The sequence below is a fragment of the Drosophila montana genome, unplaced genomic scaffold, assembly GCF_035044405.1.
Source record: "Drosophila montana isolate Dmon_TW-CO22-7 unplaced genomic scaffold, ASM3504440v1 contig_3213_1, whole genome shotgun sequence".
Classification (NCBI taxonomy): Eukaryota; Metazoa; Arthropoda; class Insecta; order Diptera; family Drosophilidae; genus Drosophila; species Drosophila montana.
In genome coordinates this window covers 973,454-988,324 of record NW_026998093.1, presented here as the reverse complement: position 1 = coordinate 988,324, position 14,871 = coordinate 973,454, and the positions used below count along the sequence as shown (strand labels likewise).

Below are 14,871 nucleotides of genomic sequence, written 5' to 3'. Positions count from 1 at the left end.
ACATTTAGGGATGGTCATTTTCCATATCGATATATGTGATAGGGCTAACAGCTGTGAATCGATACTTTGTTGTATTGATATCAGCAGTGTTGCAAAACTGCTGGGCTATCAATTGCATTATCGATATATGTACAAGATTTAGCCATGGAATCAAAACACACATTTTGTTTACTTATCTGTGTTGAACTTTGAACTGCCGTTGCAGAGCGCTACTACTGGTTGAATAATGTAAACACAGCCTAGACTCCCAGCAACATGGACTTTCGTAACGCCCGGGCACGGCAACCGGAAATTGTGCGCTCAGTACAAAAGGATGCACGCTACACCAACGAGCTGGCCGAGGATTTGTCAGATATTTTGCGTTTAACAGGGCCTCGAAACTGGATCAAATATAATCAACTATGTCAGTTGATAGCGCAGCTGAGCTATCATGGTTTTGCCTCGCTAAACAATCTGCAAACGCTGGGTGAGGAGTACACGGGCATTATACAGGTCGACGGGAAGTATAAACATATTCCCAGCCGCTTGGTAAGAACATCAATAAAACTATAGCTGAACCCCTATTCAAGTACTTTCTGCAGCTGCAACTGGTTGCAATCATATTGGAATTCGGTGGAGATGCCTTGTTTCTCCGAGTGCTGCAAAAGCTGGAGCTCCATATAGCTGAACATGATGAAATTGTGCCGGACGCCAAGAAAAAGCTGCAGAAGCTGATACAACACATGCGACAGTCTCCTAGTTATATCAAGGCGCTGCACAAGTCACTATTCTATTTGGATGCCGGCAAATATCAGGTGTCCAAGCGCGTCACGGGCATCAACTACGTTCTTATCCGGCACTGGCTGCAGCCAGAGTTCTCGCTGTACGGCTACAAAATTCTTGGCATTATCACATTCCTGCAAGTCACCGTCTCGCTGGCCATTGGCGGCTGGGAGGCGTGGAAGGAGCACAAACGCCAGCAGCTGGAGGCACTCAAACAGGCGACCAAAGGCTTCCTGCAGCGAGAGACGAGCACCAAGCCATCGGCAGTCGATGTGCCGCAGTGTATACTATGTCTGGAGCCGCGTCAGAGCGCCAGCCTAACGCCTTGTGGTCATCTCTTCTGCTGGAGCTGCATACTCGATTGGCTGGAGGAGCGCGACGAGTGTCCGCTGTGCCGCGAATCGCTGAAAAAATCGCAGGTGATACAGCTGCAAAATTACGCCTAAGTATTTTTAATGCTATAAATACTTTAATTGTATCTTCATCATACAGTTATGTATAGTAATTTATTGAAGCTTTAATGTACAACGTTTAATAATAATGATATTTAACAGCTTTGGTGGCATTTGACAATAGTGCCATCTGCATTTTGGCTTATCACCCTGTTTGCCATGGTGTCTAACCTAACCTAACAATATATATTTACATTTATTATTCGATTTTAGTTCTCGAACCCAGGCTTAAATAATATCTAGATAGACAGTGCGATTGAAGATTTGCTTGCGCCGTTTCGACTCAAAGGCGGAGCGCGCCTCCGAGGGTGATTCAAAGGCGACGCGCGCATCGCCCGTGGGCTTGCCGTCATCATTGAAACGACGTATTATATCATCTGGGCTGAGCTTGTAATCGTTAAAGAAACGCAGTATGTCCTTCAGGTCCGCCTTGAAGGGTACGTTGCGCATGGCCACCACGCAGCCGGCGCGATTGAACTTGTCGGGTATGCCATCATCTTCCGGGACACCATCGCTGCCGCCCCCATTCTTGCTGGTTGCCTTAATGCTTGAGCTCAGCATGGGCGAACTGCCACCCAGCTCATCGAGACCCAGCTCTGGGCCAGCACGCTTGGCAAATGGATTAAAGTGCTGCTTGGAATTGCTGCTATCGTCGCTATCCAGCTGCGATTGATTGCCGCCGCCACCGTTGCCGCCACGATTGCTGGCATCATCAAAGCGACTTGCACCGCGACGTCGCGATGATTGTTGTTGCTGCTGCTGCTGTTGCGGTTGCTGCTGCTGTATGGGCGATGACAAGGCATCGCCTGCGTCCACCTGTCGCGGCCCATTGCCGCCGGGCAAATAGTCCATAAACGGTTTGTTCATGCGATCGGCAATCTCTTGCGGCGTAATTGTGGTCAAGCGCAGGCCACGCCCGCGAAAACGACGATTGTGAAACTCTCGGATGGCAATTTTGGCATTGAGTGGATCGGCAAATTCCACAATAAACTCGCCGGCGCTCTGATTGCGCTCATTGAACAGCATCTCAATGTGCTCAATGCGCAGATTCTCCGAGACAAAGAGCTCGCCCAGATCGTTGATTCGAGTCGCATACTCGCAGTTGTGAACGCGCACAAACACGTCCTCCTGACGCCGTGGATGTCCCTGCAGCTGCTGCTGTTGTTGTTGTTGCTGTTGCATCTGTTGATTGTTGGGTGGCATGCCGCCACCGAATGGTCCCATGTTGCTGTTGTTCATCATATTCATGCCGTTGCTGTTGTTGGGACCGTTATTTTGCTGCTGAAAAGCAAAGGGCATGTTACCGTTATGCATGGCAGTGTTGGCAAACGGTTGCAAATTGTTATGGCTGTTGCTGTTGTTGTTGTTGTGTGTGTGAGCATTTGGTTGTTGTTGCTGCTGCTGCTGCTGCGGCTCATGACTGCGTCGACGTGGATCATTGTTGAATTTGGCCATGGCCATTAGAAGCTCCTGTGGTGGTACTTGTTGCTGTTGTAGCTGTTGTTGTTGTTGTTGGAGTTGTTGTTGTTGTTGGAGTTGCAGCTGCAACTGCTGCTGCTGTAGCTGTAGTTGTTTGCTCACCTGCTCGCGTTCAGCGTCTTCGCGCTGCTGCTGCTCCTCCTTTTGCAACTGCTCGCTGGCGCGCCGCATCTTTTCCCTGGCATTCAGCATCTCTGCCTGGCTACTGGCGCGCACGCGCAGCTTGCGAAAGCCAATGTAATGCCGCGAGGCATCCTCCAGCGCGGAGCGTGCCTCGTTCTCGCGCGCGAACAGCACAAAGGCAACGAATTCCCGACGATTGTTGGGACTGGGCGCCAACAGGATGTCGACAATGGTGCACGTGGCAGAGAACATTTTCATAATATCCTGCTCGGTGGTCAGCTGCGGCAAATCCTCCACGTACAGCACATTGGTTTGCTGCACTGCAGCAGCGACTGACGAAGCACGTTCATCGCCTCGACTGGCACCTCCTCCGCCGCCGCCGCCGCTGTGGCGCTGGGCACGCTCATCGGCCTGCTCGAACTCCTCATCGCTAATGGGCACAATTTGTACTAGCCGATCCCGGAACATGGTATTGTTGCGCAGCAGCGCCTTCTGAGCGCTGGACACGCGCGAGAACTCAACATAGGCAATGCCCGTCCGTGTGCCATTCGCTCCGTTCACGATCTTGATGCCATTGTGCGGTATATAGAGGCCGGCAAAGTATTTGCGCAGATCACTGTACGATGTGCTGGGGCACATGCCGCTTATCTTGATGTAGCACGTCTCCGCAATGGCTATCGGAGCGGACAAGCTGCCGGCCGCACCACTGACGCCGCCGCCGCCACTGTTGTTGCCGCCAACACCACCCGAACCGCCGCCAGCAGCTGCCGCAGCGTGTGAGCCGGGTGAGTTGGCCATGCCTGGCGCAGTTTTGGCTGTCTGCTGCTGCAGCAGGAGCTGCTGTTGCTGCTGGAACAGCTGCGGATACATTTGGGCATACGGATTGACATTGGCAAAGGCAATTGGCTCCGACTGTTGCTGGGCCGCAGCCGCAACCTGATTCTTGGGCTGCCCCAGATCAGCCATCATGGCGAGCTGTTGCTGTTGTTGTTGCTGCTGCTGCTGTGGAGCAGCTGCCAGATTGAGATTGTAGTTGTTGGTGGTGACATTGCTGGTGGTGCTATAGCTCTGCAGCACGGGCGGCAGCACGCTCATAATGCCCATTTGCTGCTGCAGGCCGGGCATATTCGGCAGGCCCGGCATAGCGCTTAGGCCGGGCAAATTGACTGCGGGCGGAGCAAGAGCAGCAGCAGCTGGTGCTGCTGCTGGCGGAGCGCTGGCGCCCAGTGCCCAGGGCAGCAGATTGGACACGGCACCGATGGGCATCGCTTGTGGCTTTGGCAGCATCTTGAGCTCACGCTCGCTGCTGTCGCCGCGCAGCTCGGAGCGACGCTTGCGTCCACGATCGCGTGTCGCACGATCGTGACTGCGATCGCTGTCATCGGAGCTGCTGGAGCGGCTGCGACTACGACTGCGGCTGTGCCGGCGTCGTGCGCCAAATAGAGCCAGCTCCGACGATGGCTTCTCAGCTTTGAGGCCGCCCACATCGGCCAGTGAAATGCCAGCCTGCTGCTGGTATGCCAAAAATGAGGGCGTGGCCACAGTTCCCAGCGCTGCCGCCGCCGCTGCCACGGCCGGAGTCAGCTGCTGCTGCTGCTGCTTGAGCTGTTGCTGGCCAAGCAGAAAACTGTTCAGGCCGCCAATAATTGGCGGCTGTGGCACTGGCGGCATTGATACCGCCGACGCCGACGCCGCCGCCCCTGACTTTGATGTGGGCGTGGCAGCGGCAACGGCAACGGCGGCAGCGGAAGCAGCAGCAGCAACGCTCACTTTGCGCGCCGTCTCGATGACCTTTTGCATTTCGGCGCGCGAGGAGAGCAGCAAACGCACCTGTACCTCCATCAGTTTCTCGCGATCCTTGAGCATGGCGCAGCGTGCATCCTCGTCGGTGCTGTTGGATGTTCGAGAGAGAAGAGAAGCAACAAATAAGGGCAAGTGCTTAAACATAAAGGATAACAGTTGATAAATATATCTTGTATATATATAAGTATATATATGTTACAGATCTGTTGTGCAACTTGACTGTGTCTAGATCTGCCTAGCCGGATCCGCTTGAATAGCTACAACAACATTTACATATATAGAGTGAGAGAGATCAGAGTTAGCTAACTACCTGAAAGCGATGAATGCGTCGCCCATTTCGCCACCGATTATGTGAACACCGCCCTCCGGTATCGAGAGGCCCGTGAAGAAATTTCGTATGTCTCGGGCATTTGCCGTCCACGGCAGGTTTTGCAAACGAATAATGACACTCATCTTGATTCAAGACTGTTTTTTTGGCAGTTTATTTTTTATAGTTTCTCTTTTTTTTTCTTATTGTGTTTTGTTATTTGTTTGTTGGTTTTTTATTTTTCTGCTGCACTGATCTCTCGTTGAAATCAGTTGAAAAGCTTTTGCCAGCCTCTTAAAACACTTGTTTCCCTCATTTGGGCAGTCCCATGACCAGCTAGCCGAGTCCCAGCCAGTTTCCAGGAAATCTGAAATTAGAATCATAGTCTTAAGGAGAAAATGCCACCAAAATTTGTTCATGCTAATATATAAGCAGTTACAATTCATATAGTAAAACAAGGTCGGGCAAAGCGATTACAAGTTAAACAATTTGGAAAATTATCCTAAATTATATTTTAGGCAATTTATATTCGATTCCGATTAAACACTTAATATGTAAGGCATATGTATATATAAAATCAGTAATGGGATCAGCAGTGGGTATAACAGTATTGTCATGGATTAAGGATGGAATATATATATTCATTCTTTATCAGGACGACCATTTATATGGATATAAGTAAAAAAAAGTCTGTTAATTTTCAAGCTATGTTCCATTAATCTGTCTTTTTTCTTCAGGCAATACCTATGATCCGCCCTATATGGATCTTCCAACTATACCAAGAAACTTGCGTAAAAATCGATAGCTCAAGCATGGAAAACTTCAACTTTATTTCCTAGAAAGTTCAACTCCAAATAGGCCCCTTATATGTATACGAGCAACATCTTATCTTATCTTACTTTATCATATTGTTCCTATAGAAACATTAGATTCAAAATTGAGTTTCTTTACTTTGATTTACGAGTGTATAAAAATATCGTAGATATATATCTTCTATGTTAGGGTATACAACATATATAGCATATATATTTTTACGATGTTTTAATAAAGTCAACTATCCAGATGTGGATGTAAGTTAAACGTTATAAATAATAATTATTTCATCTTTTGCAATAAGATCTTTGATTTAAAGACCTTGCGATATGATTATGATTACAGTTATGCTAGCTTACCGTATGTTCTATATACGGCCCCTGGTACTTAAAATTATCTATTCTCTTTTGAATGTTTCAATTTGTTCGAAAACAACCAACTTTAAAAGTAGATATTCGCTCAAATAATAATTTATTTATTCTAAATAAGTTTAGGCTAAACTTACCAAAATTTCGTTTACCGAAAAAAACACATATTTTTAATCTTTTATATTAATAATGGGACTAAACTAAAAAATTATTGCCAAAAGCTGAAAATCCCTTGAAATTTTAGATACAGCTGTACAAACCACATGAGGATTTAAGTTTTTGGAATTAAGTGAACATTGTATTCGTTCCAGATCTTTTATGACCATCTCTATTCTTAAATCTTCAAGGAAATACGTATTTTTATTATATTCCGTATATAAGTAAAAAAACACTTTATTTTTAACTAGTCTGAGGACTTTTAAAAGTCCTTCAATAAAGAAATTTCTATACTAAACTGATGTTTTGGGTATTCTGGCACGATCCGGCGCTCGGCTTACAAGACAACAAATTGTTTTCAAATTTCAAAGACTGGACGGCAAGGCACATACATACATATATTATAATAAATATTAAGAGCATGTGATTATTTCATTTCTAGCAGACAAGCATCAGGCAAATAGGGGTAGAAGGCTTTTAAAGGCTTATTTTGACGAACTATTATCTATTCTCATTATTTTGGCTACAATCCTTAGAATGCTCATAATTTGACTACAATTCTTAGAATGTTACATTTGGAGCCGCAAGCTTACCAATAAATCCAACATATTTGTGTGTTTCTTTCGATTTCTAACATTAAGCACATATTGAACACCATTTCCCCCTAATAAATGCCACTTGCTCTATTGAATATCTTATCTCTGTCAACTTGTTGTTTTAGCTGCGTTTAATTAGGAGCCAGATTCTCTCAACTGACTGTGACTTTGTTTGGCAAGTCGGGCGACTGTTTGGGGCGTGTTGCATAAGAGGACCAGTTTTTTTTTGCAGGCGACATGTTGATGCCATAAGTTGTGACTGGTTAATGAAATTAGAAAGATTTCCACAATTGCGTCTTTCACTTACCCAGAGACAGCGCGACCTTCCCGCTCCAAATGAAGGTCGCCCCAGGAACTGGCCAGCAAATGCAGCGCACACCTTATTATGATGCTACTGTGTCCCTAGCCTATAGGCTCCCAGCCTGCTGCAGCAACAACTACCTGAGAGCGCCAGACGACAGCGTTAAGCATTTTTCAATTTCCTCATTAGACGCACTCAATTACCTGTTAATGGTGCGTCGGGGCCAAAACGTAAACTGTCTGCCCAAAAAGAAATGCGCGCTAAACCAGTTGATCAGATTGAACGTAATTGGAAAGCGATTATGCAGCTACAATTCGATTCACATTTGCCGCCACACTCCGTTCCACAGTTTGTGGCAACAGCAACAACAACGGCAACAGCAACGAACGACAACAACGACAACTATCAGCACAAATATAAATAAGCAGCCCGATCGCCAAGTGTGCGTCCAGGAGCAGAGTCGGAGGAGGCGGTGGCCGCGGCCTGTTTCATTTGCGTCCACATTTGTTTGTTTGTTTGTGTTTGTTTTTGGCGCTTAGCTGATTAACGCCAAAACATTACAGGAAGCCACAACTCCAACTCCTTCCGCTTGGCTATATAAAAAGCCATTGTTGGCCATCTGGGCCGCAGTTACACAAAAGATTTGACCGTGTCATAGTCATCGTCGCCAATCGTCGTCGTCGTCGTCGTCGCGTGCGTTGAGTATTCAAAAGAAATGAGATTATCAATTGTGAGTGCTCCACTATAACACTTAATACGAAATATATATAGAGATATATAGCATTAAAGATCGCGTGAGGCGCCTATCGAACGATCTTTGGGCATGTATTATAGGAACCTGTTTAACGTGCTAATTTCCGAAGCTTCCAAATCTTCGACTGGTCTTAAGTTATTATATATTTACTTGCGCCTCCGATTATCTCAAACAATCGGTTTTAAACAAAGTTTTTAAACAGCCAACTGACTCTTCACATTAAGCAAAACCTTAACTTTTGTAACTTAAAGCTATATTACAAACAAATTACCAATATAGTTTAAGCAGAACATCGAAGATTATTTGGTTATCAGAAAGTCATTCCATTTGCAGGAAATACTTTATTATAAGGCAATCAAATTAGTTCAAAGGTACATATTAAATATTATTTCTGTTTAAAGACAGCTTCTAGGGTTTCTTTATTAAAAACTATTTGCTCTCGAAAAGGATTTTCCGCTACTGACTACAAAATAAAATATTGCCAGGTCTTTTCAACTAGCTGTTAGATGTGAACGGAACTCAATGCAAGATAATGAAGAGTGATAATTAAACATGTTGCCGACTTTGATTAGAAGCTTAAAACTATTGAGTAGCAATCAATTTGATGTTAACAATGTTTATTACAATCAAATAGATATGAAGCTAGATTTTTTGTGAGAATTCTAAAGAAAAAATGTCTGCAAAAATGATGTGAAATATTCCCAAAATCCTGCGATGTCTCAGTCCGTCATAGTTCGTAAGAATGCAACACTTTAATGTTGGATTAACAATTTTTGCATAAATTATTTTCAAGATAAAATCGTTCAGTGGCCTTACTAACCATGAATGCGATTCCAAAACGAAACTAAAGGGCGCAAACAGTAAAAAATAATCTAAAATCACTTTTGAAACTTATTTTCTAGTCAATGTCGGCACTGGGGCTGCTATTGCTTGTCGGCGTCCAGGGCGCTACCATAATCAGCATTAAATATCCGCCGCAGGGCGCCGAGGCCCTTGAGCGCACCCAGCCGGCCAAACGAGATCTGAGTCTAAGCTATGCGGCGACCAACATTGACTCCAAGGAAGGAACGCGCGTCAAGACAATTACAGTGATCAAAAATGTGGGCGGCAACGGCGGCGGGGAGTCGGGCTCATCGGGTGCTGCGAGCAATAGGCAAGTGAAGCTGACCATCAATCCCGAGCTGCACAAGGATGAGGATTGGGCGAATGCGTTTCGCGATAACTTTGACTCCTACGGTGGACTGCCCGAGGTGCCAGATATAGACGAGCTCTTTGATTTTGTTAATGGCAAAAAGCCAAACGCGCCGGCGGCCGAGAAGGAGACAAAGGAGCAGAAGCCCACAGTTGCGGAGAGCACAACAAAGGCGCAGCCAACAACGAAGGCGACCAGCGAGCATGCCGAGGATGCGAATGACAGCGATGAGGCAACCGTGGAGAAGATCAAGGGCGATGCCGAGCTGCTGCCCCACATCAAACAGGCGAACATACTGCGCCTGCAAGCCCTGGCACTGAAGCAGAAGCAACAAAGGCAGGAACAAGAACAGGAGCCGGCCAAGCGACTGCGCACGCGCGAATCTCTCATCAATGTCAACTACTCGACGCCAATGCACTCGGTAAGCCAGTTCTTTGAAAACTATGTGCAGGTGCTGCCCAATGGCTATGACTATAGCAAGCCACAGCCGTGCGCTGTGCCGGCGCCGCCGAATAGCATTCAGGTGACGACACCGTCGGGACGCAGCTACGATATACCGCAGAGCAACAGCAGTGGCACCAACGGCGGCGCCAATCATCCCTACTTGGCGCCAGCGCTGGCCAAGCGGACGCAGATACAGCCAAGCACACCGACTCAGCAACAGCCACAGGCACAGCAGCCGCCAAACTTCGCCACGGTTAACTCGCTAGTGCCGCCAATTGTACAGCCGACGCAGGGTAATAATCTTCCGGCAAATGTGCCCCAGCAGCAGCAGCAGCCCCAGTCCCCGTCTCTGGGTTCAGGTGCAGGTGGAGGTGGAGGGGGTGGTGCAAGTGCAGGTGTTGGCGCTGGGGCTTCTACCAGCCAGCGACCTTATGTGGCGCCCAGCCTGCGCAACAATGGTCTGGGCATCAATCGGGGCCCGCCAACACCGCAGCCGCCTCCATTGCCAGCTTACGCAACTGGAAATAATTTCAATGTTGTGCCCAGCTATCGCACCAACTCATTTGGCGCCAATCGTCCGAACACATTTCGATCGCGTGGCTTAAAATACTAAATACGTACATCAAACTGTTAAACTTACAACTATATTTTTAAGACTTATGTATTTATGTATGAATGCAAGCGTATTCCTAAATGTATACACACAAACAACACAGTCTCACGCACGCACACAGGACCAAAAGTACAGGCTGGATAAATCGATAGCGTTGCCAAACTGTGTTGCGAAAATTGCAATCGATGCGTGACGCGATGTGCACTTTCTCTGGCGTCGTAGCCAATAGCTGGTTTAAGTTAATTAATTAAGTGCAGAGCAGAACGTTGTAGTTGGGTGTATCCGCTGCTGGCGCTGATTTCTAATGTATTTGTCGTCGCACTAGTACATACATGCATACATATTTCCATACGTATGCATGCATGTTTGTACTTTTATCAATGAACTTTTACTCACCAATGGCAAACCATAAAAACGCAATGCAAACTTATTGGGGACCAATGCACAAAGAGAAGGGCTCGTTTTTTTTAGGTCAAACGCTATATTTATTTTGACAATTTCTATAGTTTATCAATGTGAAAATGTGAATTTTCTCTCAGCAACACGGCCTAGTCGACTTCAATTGTAGTAGTAACAAAAAAAATGGCGGCCGTAACTCTTATCGATACTAAATTATATCGATAAATGCTTGTACCGAAAAATAGTACGCTGATTAATCAAAATGTACGGTACTTATATATACGCTTCTGACTACTATACTTGTGCATTGGATGCTTATTTAAATAAATGTATGAATTAATATGAACATGTATTTATTTTTAATTTCTACAGTTTCTTTAGTAGCTTCTTAGCCATATTTTTGCGAGAATCTTAAATAATACTGCATTATCATGTGTATCGTCGTATTGCCATTCACAGGTATTTCATTTAGCTTAGACCATTTTTACGTTTGTCACGCGCAGCCACACTGTTTTTCATAGGTCAGCACGGATGCTGATTTTTCCAACCGAGGATTTTTTGGTTTTTATATCAAAATTAGTTGCTTTCACGACACAAAATATATTCCCCAACAATTTGTAATCATTTTAAGTCTGTGCGCGCACATTTGACAAGTGAAATTAGAGCCACAAATTCGACAATTTACGCAGTGCAAAAACGCAGTCGTCACACCTTTGGACATCACACCAATACCAACAACAAATACATTAATAAAAGAGGACGGCAAAAAAGCGAACGTAAAGTAAAGCAAAAGGCAAAAAGTCTTTTAGAGAATAGAGAAAAAGAACAGCACAAGTACTGAATCTAGTACTTTTCAACGCTTCGATTTTCGATTTATACCGAAAACCACTCGCATAACCTTTTGGAAATATTACGCAAGTATTATTTCTGGGTATATTTGTTAATAATCATGGCTCAGTAAAGATGAATCCTCAACGAAAAATAATCGCGCAACGCACTCCGTGTGGAGACAAACGTCAACGCGAGACGCAGTTTGCTGTCAATTGGCAGCAACAAACGGCCAACGCACAATCCCCTCCCAGTTTTTTCAACCTTCCTATCAACGAGCTTTGCGGCCTCAGCGCAGCCAAAAATAACAATTACAATGGAAAACAACAACAAGAAGCAACAACAACGTGCAAACAAATCATCTGCTGAAGCTCAACGCAAATCTAGTGGTGAGCACCCTGAATTCGTCAACCGATTTTCTTTTTTTATACAGCTTAGGACTTTTTTACGTTTGCTACGCGCAGTCAGACTGTTTTTCATAGGTCATATTAACACTTCTCTGTCTTTCGATCTCTTCTGCAGACTTATATGTTAACAACAAAACACGCAATTCTCGACGTCGCGAACAGCTTCCCACACCACGCAACGAGCAGCCACAGCGCAGCAACAAGCAACAGCAGCAGCAACAACAACAACAACAACAGCAGCCGGCAAAACTACGTCCCAATGTGGACAAGCGTCCACGTGCCCGCGGTGGCGGCGGCAGCGGCAGTGGCAGTTCCGGTTATGGGCAAGAGTCTGGCCACGGCGATGGCCTTGCATGCGCCGGTACGGATAACACTTATGGCGGCGCCGGATTAGCAGCAGCGGGAGAAGGCTACATGCGTAGCGTTCTTGACTATGAGCTAAACTCTGTGTATGCGCACGGCAGCAAGAAGCAGAATCTGAACCATCTGCTGAACTTTCATTGTGTGCCGCGCGAGACGTCATCCTCATCAGACTGGCATGCGACCGGACATGGTGCTGTGTCGACGCGCCGTCAGCCACGTTACAACAAGGAGCAGTTCTTGCAGGCCAACTTTCAGTTTGTTATACGCAGCAGCGCCAAGGCGCAAGTAAATGGCTCGCCGGACACGCTGATCGATTGGAATCTAATCGAGCAGATCAATATACACACCACCGAGGAGCCGCAGTGTCCCATTTGCCTCTATCCGCCGGTGGCTGCTAAACTGACCCGCTGCGGCCACGCCTATTGCTGGCCCTGTCTGCTGCACTATCTCTCGCTGAGCGACAAGACCTGGCGCAAGTGTCCCATCTGCTATGATGCCATCCATGCTGCAGATTTGAAGAGTTGCACCATCGAGCAGCAGCACGCCATGAATGTGGCTGATACCATCAGCTTTCAATTGATGCGTCGTCGCAAGGGTTTCATTTATATTGAGCGCTATGCAGGCGCAGGCGCCGCTGCTCTAGAGCCGCACGAGCGTTTTCCGTTGTTGAGCGCCGCAGATGAGGCTAAACACTTCTCCAAGTTTTTAATTGCCAAGCGGCCGGATATTGCGGCTATTATTGAACGTGAACGCCGTGAGCTTTTGGCAGAGTCCGATGTGTCCTGTCCAGAAGATATTTTCATACAGCAGGCGCTGCTGACACTGAATGAGCGCTGCGAGAAACTGGGCTTGGAGCCGGAGGAGCAACAGCTGCCGCAGCAGCCTCAGCTGCAGATGGTAGAAGAAGAGCAGCAACAAGCTAAGACCCCAGATATTGATATTGACAAGCCAGACGATGCCTCCGTTTCATCCTTTGGCGAGGCGAGCAACAGCAGCAGCTCCACAATCAACAGCACCAACAACAACAAATATTATTATTTCTATCAGTCGAATGATGGGCAAAACATTTACTTGCATCCATTGAACGTGAAAATGCTGCAGGCATGCTACGGCACTTTAGATTTGGCACCCGTGCTGATTAAGGCGCAGATAATACAGAAGGAGCATCACTCCATGGACGAGGAGCATCGTCGCAAATTTACGTGCTTGGGCCATTTGCCTCTGACCTGTCAGTTCGCCGTTGTCGAGGTGGAGCTGCAGCCACCAATTATTTCGGGCAGCATACTCAAGTTATTCAAGGGTAAGTGAGCCGTAGAGTATTCGCATCCAATCATAACTAACTAGTTCTCTCAATCCTGCAGATGATCTACTGCATCGCCAGAAGGAGCGTCAGCGTCGTGAGCGCGAGGAACGCAAACGTGAACAGCACATCAATGAGATCAACGATCGCCAGATGGGCAAACTTATTGCCAGTGCAGCCAATTTGAATCTAAACTCTACCCACGAGTTTCCCACTGTGCGTCTTTGCGTTGTTGCATCCTAATTTCGTTGTTCCTAATCCCATTTTGTTATCATTGCAGTGCGGCTTTGAGGAGGATTTGCCGGCACCCCGAGGCGCTATACCCATAACCATTGCTCCGGCAAGCGGGCCTCGTTACTCCAGTGTGGCTGCAAGTCCCAAACAGGAGCTGTGGCCCACCATTGGCAGCTCCTCCCCCGGGAACTCCTCGGGCTTGCGTCATAGCTTACCGGAGTTCCACGCGGGAGCCTGGGGTCGCGCTGCGCCACCGCCACCACCAGTAAACCGAGCAGCCGCTGCTGTTGCCAGTCGTCCCACACTGGATGAGGATCATGAACTGAGTGCCGTTGGACCTTGGTCGCTGGGCGAATTACTTGTGGGCGCCCTGGGTCAGCAGAAGCAGCAGCGTGCGGTTAAATCGAATGTTGCTCCAGTGGATGCCGTAGCCAGCAAAAAGCAGAAGAAGGCCAAGGGCAAGAAAATGGTACCCCTGTTCGCTGTGGGCATGAACAGAGCTCCGTAAATCAATCCCAGATGACATTGATCCCTGGCATTATCCAATTAACACAATCTAATACATTATAGTAAGAAATTTTTGTTAGTGCGCGCCAAAGTCGCGGGATTATTTCAACGTTATTACAAATAACTTTTTCTGAACCATAAAACCTTTATAATTTAATTAAACCATATTCATATGTATTTCGCATTAATATATATATATACAATACATAATCCAATAAAGGCAGCGAGCATGGCAAAAAGTTGAATTGTTTTATTTAAAAAAACATATATAGATTCCGTTCAATTTTGCTTTCATTCCAAATTTTATTTTTCAAAAAAATATTCAACAAAGCATTTTGTTTTTATCGTTTGCAAACTGATTTTTGCAACTTATTTTCTTGTTGCGAATGTGTTTAGTTGTTGTATATATTATGCATATGCATGTGTTTATGTTGGTGTTTTAACTTACGCGAAATAATTTAATATAAATAATTCTATATTGTTTATCTTCACGCAAAATCTTTAAGGCTTAATACAAAAAATGAGTCTTGCGTTGGTTTTCTTTCACAGCGTTTTCCATGCCGTTTAGTTGTATAAATCGTGTAGGATTTGCTTTCGCAGCTGCGGCTCCATTCTTTTCTTTTTAAATCTAAAATTGGCTACAGGTTTCAATAAGAAAGAGCGCAGATTG

General features: G+C 46.2%; 4 protein-coding genes across 6 annotated transcripts; 3 read left to right on the top strand and 1 right to left on the bottom strand.

Annotated features, from left to right (window-relative positions):
* Positions 1-113: 113 nt before the first annotated feature.
* Positions 114-1,416, top strand: Pex10 (peroxin 10). The gene is made up of 2 exons (XM_064688445.1): positions 114-528; positions 582-1,416. The coding sequence occupies exons 1-2, from the start codon at positions 256-258 to the stop codon at positions 1,206-1,208; spliced, it is 900 nt and encodes a 299-aa protein (XP_064544515.1). The 5' UTR covers positions 114-255; the 3' UTR covers positions 1,209-1,416.
* LOC135432679 (uncharacterized) lies at positions 1,250-10,760 on the bottom strand. 3 transcript variants are annotated; one of them, XM_064688440.1, is made up of 4 exons: positions 10,560-10,760; positions 4,930-5,293; positions 2,796-4,707; positions 1,250-2,495 (listed from the first exon to the last, which is right to left on the bottom strand). In XM_064688440.1, exons 2-4 carry the CDS (start codon positions 5,070-5,072, stop codon positions 1,443-1,445), a joined length of 3,108 nt encoding a protein of 1,035 aa, XP_064544510.1. In that variant the 5' UTR covers positions 5,073-5,293; positions 10,560-10,760; the 3' UTR covers positions 1,250-1,442. The 3 variants fall into 3 exon arrangements, with proteins under 3 accessions (XP_064544510.1, XP_064544511.1, XP_064544509.1); XM_064688441.1 differs by having other exon boundaries at positions 1,250-2,492; XM_064688439.1 differs by having other exon boundaries at positions 1,250-4,707; positions 10,560-10,759.
* LOC135432681 (atrophin-1) lies at positions 8,811-10,637 on the top strand. The gene has a single exon (XM_064688444.1). It carries the CDS (start codon positions 8,820-8,822, stop codon positions 10,161-10,163), a length of 1,344 nt encoding a protein of 447 aa, XP_064544514.1. The 5' UTR covers positions 8,811-8,819; the 3' UTR covers positions 10,164-10,637.
* Positions 10,761-11,057: 297 nt separating the features above from the next.
* LOC135432677 (E3 ubiquitin-protein ligase RNF10) lies at positions 11,058-14,440 on the top strand. Its single transcript, XM_064688436.1, has 4 exons — positions 11,058-11,779; positions 11,913-13,460; positions 13,522-13,676; positions 13,741-14,440. The coding sequence occupies exons 1-4, from the start codon at positions 11,707-11,709 to the stop codon at positions 14,200-14,202; spliced, it is 2,238 nt and encodes a 745-aa protein (XP_064544506.1). The 5' UTR covers positions 11,058-11,706; the 3' UTR covers positions 14,203-14,440.
* The last annotated feature ends 431 nt before the right edge of the window (positions 14,441-14,871 follow it).

Excerpts from the sequence above, each read along its gene's own strand:
- Pex10 (XM_064688445.1), top strand. The coding sequence starts at position 256 with ATGGACTTTCGTAACGCCCGGGCACGGCAACCGGAAATTGTGCGCTCA. Across the intron at positions 529-581 it reads AACATATTCCCAGCCGCTTG|CTGCAACTGGTTGCAATCAT; the intron begins GTAAGAACATCA and ends TACTTTCTGCAG.
- LOC135432679 (XM_064688439.1), bottom strand. The coding sequence starts at position 5,072 with ATGAGTGTCATTATTCGTTTGCAAAACCTGCCGTGGACGGCAAATGCC. Across the intron at positions 4,708-4,929 it reads GACGCATTCATCGCTTTCAG|CACCGACGAGGATGCACGCT; the intron begins GTAGTTAGCTAA and ends AACATCCAACAG.
- LOC135432681 (XM_064688444.1), top strand. The coding sequence starts at position 8,820 with ATGTCGGCACTGGGGCTGCTATTGCTTGTCGGCGTCCAGGGCGCTACC.
- LOC135432677 (XM_064688436.1), top strand. The coding sequence starts at position 11,707 with ATGGAAAACAACAACAAGAAGCAACAACAACGTGCAAACAAATCATCT. Across the intron at positions 13,461-13,521 it reads CATACTCAAGTTATTCAAGG|ATGATCTACTGCATCGCCAG; the intron begins GTAAGTGAGCCG and ends TCAATCCTGCAG. Across the intron at positions 13,677-13,740 it reads CTACCCACGAGTTTCCCACT|TGCGGCTTTGAGGAGGATTT; the intron begins GTGCGTCTTTGC and ends TTATCATTGCAG.